Here is an 18,681-nt window from a genome sequence, read left to right on the forward strand (position 1 = left end):
CCAGCTCTCTCAGTACTCTCGGGTGGATTCACTTGAGTATGAAGGCAAATATTTCCTCCCCTGAGCAGACACTCTTAAAGTTCTAGAGTCTAATATCCAACACTATTTCCTAAATCAAGTACAGAGAGAGAAAAAAAAAACAACTAAAACCAACCCACCAGCCAACAATATCCATTATTGACAAAAGAGATTTTCCTCATCCTGGGGAGAGTGGGGACAAACACCAAACCACACAACCACAAAAAAACCCCCAAAATAACAACACAAACTATACTTCTCTTGGACATCAGGAGAAAGAAAGCGGGAAGCTGGTAGAAAGACAGCATGCTCTCCGAGCTATCAAAAAGAACCTTAAAATCTGAAAAGATGCTTCCACTGAAAAAAATAATGAAAACTACAATTCCCATGATCCCATTCTCCTTCTCCCAAGGAAGTCCACAGAGAGGAAGAGCAGACAGAATTCAGGATCTTTAAAGTCCTAGTATACAAAAAGAAATTCCACTTTGAGGTATGGCTATGTTAGTAAGACAACAGGAAACAGCAAAGTTGGTTTTCAGAAGGCTACACAAAGGAGGCTTAATCAATTTAATTCATATTGCTCTCATCAAAACTAATCTTGCCAAGCTGCTTAGTTGGTTCTTGATAAGTAGGAAAGAATAAAACAAGGCATTTTCATGGCATCAATGTTATTGATATTTGGATGTAAGATTGAGGAGCTTCGTAACTGAAGTTTCCAGTTTCCTGCAAAGGAAACCTTTGATACAAACATATCACAAAGTGTATCTTTTTTTAAGGAAACATCTAAAGAATTATCTCAGAGCAGCCATTCATCACTTAAAAGCTGAGAATATAATAAACCTGAGCAGATCTAGTAAAAACTGAAATGAAACAAAATTTCTCCTCCTTTCCCCAAACAGAGAAATGAAACTCCCTTATTGAAGGGAATATTCCCACGGCTATGACAGTTTCTTTAGGATACAAGGCAAATTACACTACCCCTCTGCAAGATATTCTGAAGTGTGAAAAAACGCCTTGAAAAGCAAACAGTTTTTCTTTTACACAATGGGAAATTCTTGGTCATCCTCCGGTTGGACAAGTACAAAAGGAGTAACTGCATCACTACGGACAGTGGGTTGTAAGAGGTAAAGCACTAATGGTATAGTAATATATGCAACAAGATATTCTGATGGTTTGTTCAAAAAGCATTGGAAGTGATTTAGACCTAGTACTTCTTCCATATCACAGTTTCATCCTCCCTCTCCTCCTCCTTTTTTTTCCTTACAGGAGTATACTGAAAAAACCCTGATTTTGTGACAATTTTTAATTGTTTTTGGTGGTGGTTCTTTTTGAGGGGGGGGGTGATTTTGTTGTGGGTTTTTTCCCTCTACAGTTTTGTTTCACTGTAGCTTCTCCCCCCACTTTGTAAAGGCCCTCAAAAACCTAAAATGCTACCATTTTGTCAAAATATGAATCACTCATAGCATTAGAGTTCGAAAAAAAGGTCCAATCAATATTCACTTCAATAGTATGTGCAATATATCTGTAATAAAAGTTTTTCCTCTTAACTTCTTCAGATACAAAACTAGGTCTCCATTCCACAGATGGAGAACTTGATATGCAGTAAAGACTTCTTGTTAATCTCTTTATCAAAAACCCATGAAACAAAGCAAATCCATAGTAATTGGGTGTTTGCCAGGAGTATTATTCAGGACTACTATGGTGAAATCTGATTGGTTTTATATCTTAAATTATGTAATCAATTAACCATAAAATGTCCGATTTGCAAGACACTGTCAATCATTTTCATTTGGCAAGTGATTTGTAAAAACTTACCCTGTTACATTACAAGGCATTTTTTAATTTTCACGCACCCTGGAGTCTTTTCTTCTTTGCTGATTTTTTTCACTCTGTACTGTCGAATCTCTCGCACCAATGTATAAAAAGCATCCTCCACTCTCTGCATTGTAAAACACAACTCCTTAAAAACTGCTTCATTAGCAATTGTGACATATTGGGACACCCACGGCAGGGAAAAAACCACAACAAAACCACTGAAATTATGAGCTTTACTTGAGAGAAGCATATGGATCTCCATTTATATATTTAAAATGCTGGGCTTGCACATTTGGTGCTTGATAAATACTTTTTAATGCAAGCAAAAGAGACACACTCAAAGAATTTACTGATTACCAATTATTATGAATATATATGCTCAAGCCCTCCTTTTGTTCTGCGCAAGGTAACAGTTAGACAAAAAAAGAGGAAGAAATATTTTCTTCCATTGCATACCCCGCTGAAAGTAATACCACCTGTGTTACTGAATCTTTTCAAACATTTTTGTGGGTATGGACATATTTAGCAGGCACAAAGCCTTATTAGATTGGTAACTGGAGGGTACTTATAAGCACATACAGTTAACCACCTATTTTCACTTCTTAGTAGAAGTGAGAACCTGTTACTGTTTGGGCAGGCAAAGAAGAGTAAGCTCATTTATGTTCTGTTCTTTAGATAAGAAAGTGTACTTTCTTCACAAAAGTCTGTGGAACAAACTAACAAAGTATAGAAAAACTCTAACCAGCTGATTTCCTAAGAGGTTACAAAGAAATAAAATCTTGTAACAATATTAAATTTTGGGCAATAATTTTTATAAAGCTACTTACTTTACAGAGGAAGCACTATGCTATTAAATTTAGGAAAAGGCATATTTGAGTCACAGCAAAGTGCTTTTAAGAAGCACCTTAAGTATATTATATTTCAGAGTAACTTTCAAAAGTATTTGTAATTATAGAAGTCACTGTTCCACGCAGAAAAAGCAACAAGTTCATTATCATCGTGTTCAAGAGCTTGGTTCACATCAACATACAAGGCACACCTAATCTGTTCTCTCTGGGCCAGACTCAGGCAGCCACGAGAGTCCCATAACAACAACTAAGTGCAAGCAGCCCGTGACATTCTGCTGCTCAGATTTTCCCTGGTTGAGGATCACTCTTCAAGCATTCCAGGGATGACACAGAACTATGTGTTTTTACTTCTCTGGTCTCACATCCTACCTTTCTGCAGCTCTGTGCTTAGGCCACTTGGATATGATGATACCATATGCATTTTTTAAAAGCAGAAAAGTATGTGGACTGAGGATACCTTTAAGCAAATACAAGATAAAGAGGTACAGCACCAGCTTCAAGTTATAACATTTGTTATTTTAAACTGAGTAGATCTGTGCATAAACTTAAAAATTTAGAGAATCTGTGAGCATGTTCTTGTTGTAAGAAGATGCAAAATATTTAGCTGTAGCTTTTAAAGGGGAGAGCAAATCTCTCCTCTGCCTTACTGTCCATCTCATTCAGTCAGATCAACAGGGTTGTTAATTTAATACAAACTCATGATTTGAAAAATAAAAGCAGAACAGACTGATGATCGTGGAAAACAGTACAACCATTTAAGTCCCAAAACTTTATTACTACCCAAATGCACAATAAGGGCAGATTTTCCATAAATTATTTCTCTAACCCATCTTTATATTATGCACTTAAAAGTAGCTAACATTTACTTCCACAGTTATTGGGTAATTTTGCATGAACAGTGCCACAGGTTATCACAGTGAAGACTCAACACATTGCTTATCTGAGGGTTCTTCTGAACTACAGCCACTTGAATTTAAAGATTAAATGAATTAGATTTATTTCTTGGATAGTATTTCTCTGTTATATATAATGTGCTATTTCTCTGCTATATATAATGTGCTCTATTAGGATGTAGTGAAGTATTGACGAGGTGACAAGTCTTACATTCCAGGTCTGAGAATTTACAAAAAGAAAGCCATTAAAAAACAGCAAAAAACAAGTAAAGCTCATACTTTCATGTCTTCCTGGAAGGAATGGAAGTGTATTCCTGAAGAGGAAAGAGTAAACATTGATCAGCTGCTACGTGCCAAAGCACAGACTGTACAAGAATCAACACTTTTGCAAATCTACTGTTTTGCAGTAGAAATACGTAATTTGATTATGCAGCTTTCACATGAATAATTAGATAGCAATTCTTCAGTCAACATTTATTGGCATTTATTTCCCATCACCAATATGAGCTATAATTTGCTTTAGCAATGCAGAGAGAGGGAGACACACCGACAGAGTGAGAAAAGAAATTGCTACTACTGCCACCACCAAGAACAATCTTATGAATCCTGTTGAAAGAAATCATTCTGAAAGAAAATCTGTAGAGATACATTTGCTAATTTCATTAGCACAAGGTGACCTTTTAAAGAGCCAGGTGCCAGTCTTAGACACGGAAGAAGACATTTTAATACCAATTTCTTTTAAGATTCTTCAGTATTTTTTCCTTAAATGAGCATGGACCATGCATCTAAAATATGATTAACCAGTTCTGTTAGCTGTCAGAACTGGAAGCAAAAATATCCCTTGGGAGATATTAAAAACTTCTAAATCTAAACTGCTGTTTACTTTTAACAGCCCAAGGAACCCATGACCTTGAGGCAACATTTTCAGGAAGCTTTTGACTCCTAGGAGACAGCCAAACAGTCGATTTAAAATATGACTATGTGCAAATAAATACTATTTCAAATACACACCAAAGTACAAATGGGATTTTTCACATGTTCTGCTTCTGTAAATAGTGCTTAAAAGAAACTAATGAAAATTAGCCTTCACATCTCAAAAGCATTGTGTCCACCTTTATACACTTTCAATAATCAAAATTATTCATGAGGACACAAGCAAAAATAATGCTACTCACTTGCATAAAAGCATTCCCAACATAGAACTTTCTAGTGGTAAAGTCATCTTAGTCAATACCAGAGAATACACAAACCTGCAAAAATATACTAGTTTGTGTAACATTTAGCTTATAGGTTAAGGCTAATTTTTTGCTGTCCCTAAAACAGATGTGTATCAGAGGACTGTTTAGAAACAGTTACTACCACTCAGCCACATGTAGAACCTCCACTAGTTTGGGGAAGAAGGAAGTATTAAGCTGATTGTCTTATCTTCTGATGGTTAAATACCAGGCATACATCAGTAAATTCATATTACAAAATGCACAAAATCATGATTAGAGTTACAAAGTTAATCACTCCCAGGTTCAGAAGTGCCAGAATTACAGCTCTGTCCTACCTGAATTTCACCCATTGTAGATATATATCCTTTTTTGCTGCATCTTTACATTACGTAAATAACAAACCTGTTTCCTCAGCATCCTGGAGTCATTCAGCACACAAGCTGGATGCCACAATTTGGTTCAACATTATCAAAACTTTTTTTTTCTTGGGGCCTTGGTCTTGGGAAGGACTAAACCTTTTTGGAGAAGTTTTACCTTATAACAAACAAGTGACATGAAAAAAACTCAACCCACATTGTAAAGTCTGACAAAGTTATGATTGAAAACAAAATGGAACCTGTACACATGAACTACATCAAAAATGACTTGGAGTTAAACACATACAATATCATTAAACAGATGTGACAAATCCCTAAAAAATGGCAAGTTGGTTCAAGCAAACTGTCTAAATTATCTTAACTGAGATGTAGGAATGAAGTTCTGTAAATACTGCACTGACTACTTCATCAGACCAGGGTAGAGGTTTTCAACATACTTTCATCACAAGTTTGGGACCTAACCTATTGTACATCAGACAGCTGAAATAGCTATAATGCTTTTTTAACAGCATCCTTGTGATTTAGGTCAACTCCTTCATTAAACACTTCAAATGTATGTTTAAGTATATATCGTAAACAACGAGAGCGAACACTCTGGGGAATCCTTTACTATCCTTACAACAATGCCCATGTATCTGCTTTTCCTTTGAATTCAATACTAGCAGAACAGTTGAAAAGTTCCAAGGAAAACAAAATCCTACAGTCAAACCACATTTGCCGTGTAGCTACAGCCTTGCAGCTTTTCCTTGTGTAACTCACAGGCAAATGGAAGCCCAGTAAAGAATACAGGATACAGCCTGGGTGGGGATAAATCAAGTTTGCCTCTGATCTCTCAGTGATACTATCGATAATATTGGGAGCTCTATGCTCATGTGGACAGGGGAGAGTTTGAATTTAAAGCTTATGTCAAACAGAGAAAAGCAAAAACAGCTATCAAAATAAACCTAAGAACTTCACACCCTTCTGCATAAGGATTGTGAAAGGATGAGTATAAGCAATGCAACATGCCTTACAAAACCACCAGTATTGACATGTGTTTATATTTAGAAATAGGACTATCACTATTTTTCATAAATTACATTACGTTCATTTCAATCAGTAGACTAATTGAGAAAATTAATAATCTATAGCCTTATACCCAAGTTGTAGGGTCCACTAAGCGAATGTTTCACTGATGAACTCAATGATTTGTATGAAAATTCACAGAGAATTGGCTTAAAACATGACCTTTTTGCAGTAAATTAAAGTTTACATCTTTTTTGACACTCAGAACTGAAGAAAAACAAATACACTAACTTTTAGAACAACTTATTTCTGTGCTTCATTTCAGTATTTTTCTCTTTCCTATTTTTAACCTCATCTATGAATTTTTTAAAATCTTAAAAACTGACTTAGTTGGAACTGAGATATTCTGCACGAGCATACAGTGCTATCATCTTTTAAAAAGTGTCTTGGCAATCAAAACAGACTACATGGACAACTGCTTTCCATTTCCATCTCCCTGTATCCTTCCCCAGAAACCTTTCTGATTTTCTCTGAGCTCCAGCAGAAGTGGGGCACAGGGAAGGGCTGAAGCAAGAAGGCAGTGAGGGCCCCTTCAACAAGGCATTCGTGCTGACGTTTCAGTGTGGTGGGAGGTCACATAGGAAAGGAAAAGAAGGTTCCTGCTTCTAAATATTCATGTCAGACTTTTGATGGACTCCAGAAGCTACCAGACCACCACCTACATCTATTGATACTTGGAAGTTCTGCATGTAACCAGAGAGGAACAGATTTATTTTTTTAATTTCTCTATTTTTAGCCAAGGACTGAATTCTGCCCAATAAAAATGTAGTCCGTGGGCCACATGCAGCTCACAAAATGGTTTGAATCCCCTAATTTAAAAAGTTACTTTGGAAGACAGGGCGTGTGTGTGGGGGGGTGTGTGTGTGTATATATATGTGCATATTTTTTTTTATATGACAGTGTGAATTAAAATCATGATATGTAAATGCATCTGTATACACACATATATACACACACAAACATGAATACTTAGATGATCTTGCTGTAATTAAAGATCAAGTTCTTCCTCTTCTCAAAAACATTTTATTAACACAGCATCTTATGAAGCAGTTTCATAACACAAGATGTGATGAACAGCACTGCAAAAGAATCAGCAACCATACCTAGTGGTTCCAATTATTTAGAAGCCAACATTCTCAAAAGAGTCTATTGGGTATCTTTATTTTAGAACCCACAAGATATCTTTAGGGACTCATCCGTAGAGGTTGTAAAGCTCAGCTTTGAAAAACAAAAGCCAACAGTCAGATTCCTTCTATAATATTTCAGTTGGCACCTCCAGAAAAATAAAGTCACAGATAAAAGCAGTCAAATTCTAGAATGACAGTTCATACATGACTGATCTATTGTCCTCTGAAACAAGTACAAACCTCCATCAGACCTCTTAAAAGTCTGAAAGATAAAAAAAGCAGATACTACTTTGTGTGAACAAAGATTATAAAACTGAACAGGAGTGGTGATTTTTGAGCACGCGATTTTTTATTGGCTGCTTGCAGGAGTAAACTGCAGGTGAGTTGGGGAGAAGAAAATACACCATTCTATCAACATAACTTCATTAAATATTGCTATGCAAAAGGAGTATTTCCTCAACAAAGCCTCACTCTCTATAAAACAGGCTGAACAAAGTAAAATCCAGATGTTAGTACAGAACTTCTATTATTTCAAACCTCAAATATAATTTCAGAGATCTTCCTTTTTTATCCTAACATCTCAGTGAGACCCACTAAACACAGGACCTTCCAAACAAGGACACTGTAATCATTCAGTCCACTTATATGCCAAATTATTCAGAACATTCATGTGGCCAAATTTCTTCTTGGCTGTTAATGTTGTGTAGTTCTGGTTTTTTAACCCTACCTAACAGACTTTCTCTATTGCCAAAAGTAAGCATTCCTTTGATTCCTCTGTAAAGTTTTACTAATTAGTCCAAGTTCCAACTTGTCAGCAACCTGGGTGGGTGTAGCAAATTTGCACTAATAAAATATTCATTTCTTATATTTAAAAATAACTTACTGTCTACAAGGAAACTCTGCCAAGTGATGAAGCTGAATCTTTTTAGCAGTTACATTGAGCAGTTACTCAAATTGCAATATTCTGCTCCTAATTTGCCTCCTTCTGCTACACCTAATTCCTGATTCATAACTTGCACATAAAACTTCTGATTATGCAGAGAGTATGAGTTATTCAGCCCCCCAGGCCTGATCTAATTTGTACCGATAGCAAGTCTTCAGTCTTAAAAAAAAACCAAACACAAATCAGCATTTTTCTAAAAGAATGCTTTCTTCCAGAAGTACAGAATGAGTTTCATCTATATCTGTATAGCTTATCTTCTCCTGAATACAGAAGTGTACCACTATGTGCACCTTTGTCTTAGCAAACCCTGAGAGAAGCACTGAAAGGACCCTAACGGCTGCCTCTTTCACCTATACCAGGGGTACAATAAAGCAACAGTGAGCTCTAAAGTCTTAGAAGAGTATCAGTTTACACAAGCAATTAATCCAGTAATTTCAAAAAAAGATGTATCAAGCATGTCCCACTAATGCTGAATCAATGCCTCAAAGAAAAATTCCTTTTGTTATTAATGAAAAGACTTAAACTAGAAGAAACTAATTAGCTAATTAAGCAGTCTGCTTAATCCTCTAGCTAAGGAAAAAAAGCATTTCACCTCTAAGCAGAAGTGCTTTTTATTCTATTAAAACCTATCACAATGTTAAGAATGCTGCAACTGTCTGACAGTTGAGAGTAATAGCAGGCCAGGTCTCATTCTTTGTGCAACTGAAGCGAATCACTCATTAGTAAACAATTACCAGTTGTCAGTGAGTTGACAGAAAGAAGAGACACCACAAGAATTTCTACTCTGGAGAAATACACCTGTTGATATGACCAAGCAATTGTCAATGCCTAGAATAATTAATATTATGATAATTCAGATGAGAGTGCTGCATTTGTATTTGGCAAGTTTCGATCTTTACCTGTCTTGTCTTTGCTGATGTTTCAATGAAAGGAATTCCATAACTTCTTGCTAAATCCTGAGCTTGTTTTGTATCTACTGTTCTGGAAGGCAAATCACATTTGTTTCCTACTAGCACCATTGGGACATCTTCAGAGTCTTTAACTCTCTTTATTTGTTCCCTAAAAAAGAAGAAAGAGAAAAGACAGATTGTATTTATCAGATACTAATATTAACAGTTTCTATGGTAGATTTTAAAACAATGAAAAAAAATTACATTAACAGATTCCAACATCATTCTTTACACTAATTTACTGCACATACACTATTAGAAGCCACCAAAAAATAAATTGACCAATCCTGTCACCATCAAGTTTATCATCTTATTTAAAAAAAATTAGATTGACATTTTGAAAACTACTATAGATTTTGATATCTTTTTTTGTTGTTAGTTTTTATCAGTTAATGCCAGAACAAGCCTAAGAAGCTCTGGTTTATCTCTCATACTCAGCGCTCATAATACTTAATTCATCTGCTAAGATAAAAGCAAAAGCACCATGCCTGTCATCTTGATTTTGGTTTGGTTTTTGGGGCGTGGGTTTTTGTTTTTTGTTTTTTGGGGTTTTTTTAATTAAAGACAACATTACTAACTCTGCATTTAGACAGGGGTTTTTAAACTCTCGAGACCACTGGTCTCGTCCTCTGCAGAAAGAAATTTGGTAAGAGAGTCCTTTCAAACACTAGCTAGAAAGCATCTTGAAATACTAGTTAGAGGTACTTGTCAAGAATCTCTAATAACAATCATTGATTTCATTACTTTTGCCTTCCCAAACAGTATATCAGTATGTTCCTTAATTAATATAGTCACAGTTTTCAGTTTTGTTTATAAGCCTTCAGTCCACAAGGTCATCCACAGGTGTGTGAATGCACAGTAGAAACTCCAGTATTCAACTCACAACATTCTTTGAAATGAACTGGGAAGGCCTTCTTATGCAAATCTGCAATTCCCTCTTTAAAGACAAAAATTCCACATCAAAAACTCTATGCTCTTTCTTCTCCTCACATCAACATCTATCTTGCCTTTTTGCCTTCTTCCTCTACAACCAGAAGAAACACATTTGTAATAATCTGGTTAGATAATGAAGAGAAGTTTACAGTTTTTCCAAGAGCAATAGGTATGTTTTTTTAAATTTGTCATCCCTGCTGTGCTAACTCTTAACTGTTTCTTTTCTTTTAAGTCACCAGTACCAATAGATTCAATTACAACATTTTCTATATAATGAAGTTTATATTTAAATTGAGCTATCCAGCCTTTGTATAAACAAAGAAACAGTCCTGAAAGAAAGCACCCACATTCTCAATATTGATCTCTCTCTGGGTCAGCATGCAAACGAGAGGGGCAAAATTGCTGCAACAGTACTCCCTTGGTCCCACAGCTGCTCCAGGGAGATAAGCCAGCAGTAAGCTATTTCTGTAGGCAGGCATCTACCTGTTTAGCTACTCACATCAGCACACTACACAATCAAATGAGCTGACTTGCTGGCAATACAGGAGAAAATAAAACTATGTGATCAGGGCAGTTGCACCTGCTGACTTCGATTACACTGGACCATCATCGTATCCCACCTTAAATGAGAACTGTAACTTACATACATAACAAAAATGTGCAACTTCAGCTTATGAGTAGATGTTTGGTTTGTGGGTAATACTGATAGCAAAACGCTCCTCCACCACACAGCAACGTAGATCCGACAGCATTATAAATGCCTAACTATGAATAGCTTAATATTATGTGTTTGGGACTAATCTTAAACTGATGCTGCTAAACTCAGTGATCTTTGGTGGGATTTGCATTACCTTCTAACAGAATATCCAAGGAGAATTCAGTATAATAGTAAGCTACTAAGTTATAAGTGATCTGGTATGGTAATCACCAGAGACTGCTTCTATTTTTTTATTAGTGTAGCTGACGAAGAAAGCATGAGCTGAAATTTTTAAATAACTATTAAAAAAAAGAGACTATAAAGAAACTAATAACAGGGTTTTTCTTAGGAGTCATCCTGGGGCTCTGATTTTGTGTGTGTCTGCCCTTCTTAGGCATCAGGGCTCACACATGCTACTTTTCTAGTAACATTCCACAGGTATTTCCCCTCCACCCCCAGAACAAAAGCTAACAATTGACATCACTGTCTGTACAATTTCAATTGCATAAGTTTTTCCATTTCAGTACACAATTTTATCCATGAAATGGGCAGTTTATCTTTAGCTAAGTCTTCACTATGAATAGGCAGAAATACCAAGTCACATTAATTTATATAGAAGAGCTTTCAGATACTTTGTCTGCCTAACTTGCGAACGAGGCAGCAGATCTTCAGATTACCCAAAATTCCAGACCTACAAATGCACAAATAAGTTGCAACATTGCTAATTTGCAAATTTCCCCTTAGATGCTGTTTCATAAGAGATCATTCTGTTATATAACGGAAGAGCAAGCAACCTATCCACCTAATACAAGAGTTAGTCAATTATCTTTCAATATACACACCTATAATGGTGAATATCTTCAAAAGACTTTGTATTGTTTATAGCAAATACACACAGGAAGCCCTCCCCTGTTCTCATATATTGATCCCTCATTGCACTGTATTCTTCTTGACCTGCTGTATCAAGAATATCCAAGAGACAGGTTTCTCCATCAATGACTACTTGCTTCCTGTAAGAATCCTAAGAAAAGAAAGAAAAAAAAAGAACCTTGGTTACACACAAACAAGTAAGATTTCAAACACCTATAACTCAGGAGATATTAAAGTTGTTTACTAGTAATCGAGCATGACTGAGAACACTTAAAGAGATAAAATCCAGTTTTACAGATGGGCAAATGACAGTAGGAAAACAGTGTCCCATATTTACACGTACATAGTAACCCAGAAGTGCAAAACACACTGAAAGGATGTGTTTGTATCTGTATTCTGAATTTGCAGTGACTAACAGTACGTGTGTGCATACACACACAGAAAAAGGGCAGTGTTCTCGTTTCTTATTTTGCACAAAAGACCAGAAAGTACAAATTGGATCCAGATCAAAAGCATCTCCTCTTTGTTAATACAAGACTTGATGACATTTGTAATACTGATTTTAAAAGGCTGGACTTTGTTTAAGCTTACTCAATTTACCAAGGTTTTCTGGTTTTGTTTTGTTTTTAAGTTAAATTTGACCTTCATTCTAAAGCATTGTGCCACAGCAATGTACAAAGTAGTAAAATAGAAAGAGCAGACAAGTAAGATAACACCAAAAATCTCTGCCACTGAAAAGGAAATGAACTATAAAGAACCTTCAGTGTTTGGGACACGGAATCCGTTTCATATGCCTAAGCAGGTGCATATAATGATACTATTATCAAAGTTGAGCTGATATATTTGAAGTTCAAGATTTTTAGCCACGACAGACCAACAGAGTCACATAAAAGTCCTGATGGGTTGGTTCACAGAGATGTTGGAACAAATGATTTCAACACTATCAATCCCAAGTTTTCAGGTCACTGATTGAAGTAGCTAAAATCTGTACTAAGTCCCAAGCAACTAAATATTAATGTCTATTTACAGCTCTTTTTGGTGCTAGGCTTCTACAAGTACATTGTTTTAGGGCTAAAAACATAAGCATTACTTTCCCAATAACTTCTATAAACACCTAAAATAAAAAAATAAATGCCAATAAGCCTTGAGTCATTGAGCAGTTCCATGAATTATTCTCCATAAACACTACTTGTAAGGTATAAACACAAAGCTTTCACATCCCTTAGCTAGAAATTAACACAATATTGGTTTTGTTCTTTTTAACACTATACAGAAGTGAACCTAAGCTACTGGGAAGGGAATTAAAGATTTAAGTTGCAATTCTAGCCAACTTCAAGATGAATTCAGAATGACCTTCCTTTGTACCCATTTTTAAGGCACAGTACACCTACTCCTGTGCACTTTTTATCTATTTGTATTTTTACAAAAGGCTCTCTTTCCTGTTGCTCACACTAAAAAACAAGCAGGAGATAATTGTATAGAATCAGTATTTTAAACTAAGCATACTCTGTAATCTCACATTTATCTTGAGCCCGGATGACATTTAACAGTATCAGGTAAAACAACATTGACTGTTTACCTTAAAGATAAAAGTTTACCTCCAACATGATTTTGGAAATATTTATTTCACAGAAGTGCAAATTCAATGCGCAAGTAAGAAGTAGGTAACTTTAGAAACATATAAGCCATGTTTAAATACTGATACAGCCAAGACAAATACACAAGCTCCAATGTGTTTTAAAATAAGGTTAATATTCTAGCTCATTGCTTAAAGGAAAAACAAACATCAAAAAAAAAACCCCAAAGGGTGCATTTTTATTCCAATTCACTTAAATTCAATAGCAGATCCCCCATATCCTATGATACCTTTATCACAGTTCACAGTGAAGTACTAGTAGAACTTCTATCATTATACTAGGCATGCTTACAAAGTTTTCATTTTCTCTTCTTGCAATTTGACTGCTAGTTTAAAACCATGAAAAACAGTTCTTGAAAAGCCTGTATTATTCCTTTACATCTTAGCACTTCAAAGGAGAAGAAATTCCCCACAACTGAGCTCTAAACAAAAGCTTTAAGTAATTTTCATCAAAGAACATAATTTCTAAGAGAAAATAAAATCACTTTTAAGAACTGTTGGCTTTAGCATGCCTACCATGTTACCAGTCGCAGCAAAGATGCACCAGGATAAAGCACAGCACTGGTACAAAAACACTTTGAGAGGACAGCTGTTTTGCCCACTTTTGGAGAGAAAATTTTGTCACTAAGTAGAAAGTGGATTTGAGGCGGAAGGAAAAGAAAGACGTGGGAGAGAAAATTCAAGCTTATGATTTACTTCCAAGCTACTGAATTAATGAATACTTTGCTTTTTTGCCCTCCTCCCTGCAAAAGATCAACCTGAAATTGCATTTGCCACTGTAGGAAAAAAACCTGAAGCACCACATTAAAAGCTCAGGGTACTGGGACCCCCAACCCCCATCATGGTGAATATCAGTGTGAGCATATGCCACTATAGTACCTGTCGCACTTCTGCTTCAAAATGCAATTGCAGAACCCAAATGGCCAGACTCCCCTTCAACAAGAACAAAAACAGCCTTCTAATCTATAAACTTCATAATTTATAAAAATCCAGTAGCTTTACTGCACACTGGAAGATTTGCAGTAATGAATGCAACAAAGAAACAAAAAAACATGCAGTATGAGGCTATTAAAAAGCTAGAAGTTAATTTCAAAGTAGTATCTTGCAATTTTCCCCCAGTATACAGACTCAGCATACCTATATAAAAAAGTTTTAATTTCATTAATCACTTAACCTGCTTTTATCATCCTTTCACAAGCCATAAAAATCAGCACAAATTATGCTAAAGGAGTAGTAATTCCATCTGTTCACAAGCTCTGATAACGAAGTGTGATAGGAAGTCTCTGCTATACATTACATATGGAATTTATCTAAAAAAACACCCACTGCTTAATAAACCCCATCTAAGCAAGTAACTATTATTTTGTAAAAATCCATTACACCAGTGATTTAATGTTAAAATAACACAGCTACTAAGACTAAGCTATTACTAAATATTGGTGGAAGTTTCACAGGTGCATAGGTCATTTAAGAACACAGACTTAAATATCAGTATTCCTAAATCAGCTGAGGGATTTTGCTAATCCAATTGAAAAACCTCTGACAGACAACTAGAAATGTCTTTCTCTAGGACATTTAAAATGACATATGCTTAGCAATAAACATACTGAAGCTGTAAACAAACTAAAAATAAAATAAATTCTAAAATTATATTATCACACAAGATAATCACAAATAAAGATTCAACAAACCTCGGCCAGTAGAGGGCACTAGTCCAACTGTCCTGTTTATTCGGCCAGATATTAGACTAAGAAGGGTTAGTGTACATACAGTTTAAAAAAAAACACTTAAAATTGCTTGGCTGTAAATCTGTCCTTGGACATCTACTTCAAATAAGATATGAAATTGTGAAACACGTATAAATCGTATATATTTGTATAACAATTGCCACCCAAACGTGCAAACCCCATCATTTTAATTCCTCCCCCTGCTCCCCCATCATTTGCTATGCTCAGGTAAAATAAAATACTCAAGCAGGCCATGAAGCTTGACATTTTCTAAACAAGTTATTTGTTGAATCATTAAGTCTATTCCACTGAAAACAGCAACAACATTAACATTGTAAATGCATCTGTGATTAAGTAACTAGTATATTTTTCCTCTGTTCAACTGCATTATGTCTTCACAACGTGAGAATTTTCAGTGTCGAGTTTCATTTTGTTAATCTCAGGAAAAATTTAAAATTATTCAATCATTGTGTAGTTATGTGTAGTACAGATAACAAACACTGAACTTTCTTCTCTGTCTACCCCAAAATATTTAGCTTGATTTATTTATCTGCAAGGGAAAAGGAGTATTTTGGCAACAGCAGTATGGCAATGAAAGAAACAGTAGTAAGTGAGAAACAATAGTATTGACACTACTGAACCATCTTAACTTATTATTTACCAGTCAAAGCAACTTTAGCCTTAATTCCTCGTACTGTATAAAAAACACTCTACAGCTATTTTTCTTTGATCAGCCCTACCACCACAACTGCACCTATACAGGAAGCACAATCAAGCAACCCTCCTTAACTGAATGGGATTCTGCCCAGGCAAGGACCGAAGCATTTAAACGCAATGACAAGCCCATTCTCTGCAACCTGTCTGCCTCTCCAAATCACAGATCACTCTTATTATAACTGAATTATTTCTTCTTCCCTACAAGCTTACCTACATGATTATAGCACTGTGAGTGCACACAAGGTGATTTACCACACAAGCCGGAGCTGGAAGATACAGCCTCCATCCTCAAGGTCTCAGAATTTACAAGACAAAAATGGTAACCTGTACTCGGACAAGAACTTGTAGGAGTTGCAGAAGGTTAATACTGTTGCATGCGACGAGTTGTGGATGCTGGTAAAACCCACTAGGTTAAAGGTTTCTTTCTTTCAGAAGAACATACTGATTCTGGATCACACTACAGTGTTACAGTCATCCTGCACACTACCAAATAAAAGCCACAGTTCTGGGATTTTAGGTTCTTTCTATAAGGAACTATATCTTCTTTTTATTATCTTACATTAAAATGTATTTGGTATTCCCCAAAATACTCAGCTTGTTGATTAGCAAAATCCCTCGAGTGATTTAGGAATACTGGCATTTGAGTTTTTTGTGTTCCTAAATTATTTACAAAGTTCTAGCTTTATATGACAACTTATAGCATAAAACCTCCACAGTACTTTTTGTAATGTGTAAACACACCTTTAACCTAACAGAAACTCAGATGATTATGAACAAGTATTACAAAGACCAAGATACCCCCAAGTTCCTTTTGCAGGAAAAAGTAAAAATCCCATTTTGCTTGTTCCTCCCAATGAGTTTCGCGTGTTGTCTGGTTTTTAAGCGTGTTTTGGATGGTGGTAGTTGTTTTAAGATTTCACATCTTAGTAATTGAAAGAGCTGCTCTCGTAGGGCAAGTCAAATGCTCTTCCTCTTTCCATAGGTGTATTCACAAAAATCTTCTACAAGCATACATAAGATTACTTGGCCATTCAACAGAGACTCAAGACACACGGGCACATTAAGGTAAACTCAAACTCAGACCAACACGTCTCTATTTAAGGTACATTAACTCAGGCCTGTACTTTGCTAAAGCTAGAGCTTGCTACCATCTCAGGGCACTGGCTCCTTTCACTTATGTCTACCTGAAAATGACTACATAGCCATTTTCCGAGTCACCATTTTAAGCCTAGATTTAAACCCTTGTGATTCCTTCAAGTGAGCTTGGAAATGCCTCACTGTATAAACATATAAATGAAGTCATATGCTACAGACCTTCAGTGCTTGGAACATAAAACTCTTGGGTAAATTATAGTGTCATTTCTCCTTTTATACAATCTGAGGTTATTAAATCCAACGATCCACAGGAGGTTTCAGGCAACACTAGCATTTTTCATATATTTAAAAGACAGAGCTTGCCTGCTCATTAAAAACCTTTAAAAACTTTTAAAGCTTAAATACAATTTCAGATTTTGAGAAACTGTGCCATGTATGTCAAAGAATCCACTACAGCAGCTATTTTACAACATTTTTTTCCTAGCTATGGAAACATGCACTGCTGTGTTTAAAAAAAAAAAAAAATCAGGTTCCAAATTTTTGCTTCATTCCCTATAACATTCCAGGACACATTTCTCACCGTGTGAAAACGGTGATAGGAGCTGAGAAAGCTTGACACATACATTTCAGAACTACAAATTTTCCTTCTTGATATCAAAAAGGAAAGTCCCATTTAAGAGGTTGCATGCAAAAGCCATGAGTTTTGCCAAGCATTTTCAAGTGAATTTGGCTACTACTTTGTCATCGAGATCTTAAAAATTCACATCCAAACTGTCCAACAAAACATGGCAATTAACATCATACTTTAATCGATCAAAATTGTTAATTTTTTACTGCAACTGTTGTTCCACAGCCAGATCAAGAAGCACAGTGGTTTCCTCTTCAGTGCTGGTCTGATGCTGACCATTATCTTTGAGCTCTTTTCATTATAAAGCCTTGTTCTCTGTTTTTGTGGTAACTGTCCAAAAACAAACAACTACCATTATTACTGATAATCTCTCCTCACAAAAACTATAAGATGAAATTGTTTACCTCTATTGTAGGGTCATATTCATCCACAAAGTGATTCTGAATTAGTTGTATTGTCAAGGCGCTCTTGCCTACACCACCAGCTCCAACGACAACAAGTTTATATTCTGTCATTTTTTAGCAGACCTGATGACAAAGAAACCAACATTAAGCAGAAAGAGTCAGGCTCCGACTAATGAGGATGCTGTCGGTGCGTTTTCATTCAGTATCACGTTCCTTTACTACTACCGGAAAGCAACTCCCTCCCTGAAAGACAAGACAAAAAGCTGTGAGGGAATGCTATTTCTCAAACAAAATTATACATAGGAAGCATAGCGTGGGCACTAAGCTGAAAGGCGCCGATTGCAAAGAGATAAAAAAGCAAGAATATACTAAATTCTGAAAAAAGGTCAAGGAGTATTTCTTGCGGGGCAAAGATTCCGTTCTCCGCCGCTTTCTACCGAAGCCCCGGTGACGCTGGGCGACCGCCCGCATTTTTACGAAAGCCGGCCCAAATCGAGCTCCCCTCAGATTGACCCACAAACATGGGACCCCGCCTCCTGCAAGCGGCCGTGACGGGACGGGCGCGGGTGCCAGCACAGCTTCACCTGACGGCTTCACCTCTCCAGTTGTTGGTTTGGTTTTGGGGTTTTTTTTTTAGGTTGTTTTGTTTTCTTTTTTCCCGGGCTAGCCCAACGCGACCGCCCCGAGCTCGGCCGCGGGGCCAGCGGCGGGATCCCCCCAC

The 18,681-nt window shown here is 36.3% G+C and overlaps 1 protein-coding gene across 1 annotated transcript; it reads right to left on the reverse strand.

Moving 5' to 3' along the window:
- Positions 1 to 1,837: 1,837 nt before the first annotated feature.
- LOC104615251 (GTPase KRas) lies at positions 1,838 to 18,277 on the reverse strand. The gene is made up of 4 exons (XM_010282951.1): positions 17,961 to 18,277; positions 11,726 to 11,904; positions 9,203 to 9,362; positions 1,838 to 1,957 (listed from the first exon to the last, which is right to left on the reverse strand). Exons 1-4 carry the CDS (start codon positions 18,069 to 18,071, stop codon positions 1,838 to 1,840), a joined length of 570 nt encoding a protein of 189 aa, XP_010281253.1. The 5' UTR covers positions 18,072 to 18,277.
- Between the last annotated feature and the right edge of the window lie 404 nt (positions 18,278 to 18,681).

This window comes from Phaethon lepturus, unplaced genomic scaffold, assembly GCF_000687285.1.
Source record: "Phaethon lepturus isolate BGI_N335 unplaced genomic scaffold, ASM68728v1 scaffold29722, whole genome shotgun sequence".
Classification (NCBI taxonomy): domain Eukaryota; kingdom Metazoa; phylum Chordata; class Aves; order Phaethontiformes; family Phaethontidae; genus Phaethon; species Phaethon lepturus.

Bases quoted from the DNA above. Each gene is read 5' to 3' on its own strand.
- LOC104615251 (XM_010282951.1), bottom strand. From the start codon at position 18,071: ATGACAGAATATAAACTTGTTGTCGTTGGAGCTGGTGGTGTAGGCAAG. The intron at 11,905-17,960 runs GTAAACAATTTC...TTCTTTTCTTAG, and splicing joins AATATGACCCTACAATAGAG to GATTCTTACAGGAAGCAAGT. The intron at 1,958-9,202 runs GTAAAGATCGAA...TTTACAATGCAG, and splicing joins CATCAGCAAAGACAAGACAG to AGAGTGGAGGATGCTTTTTA.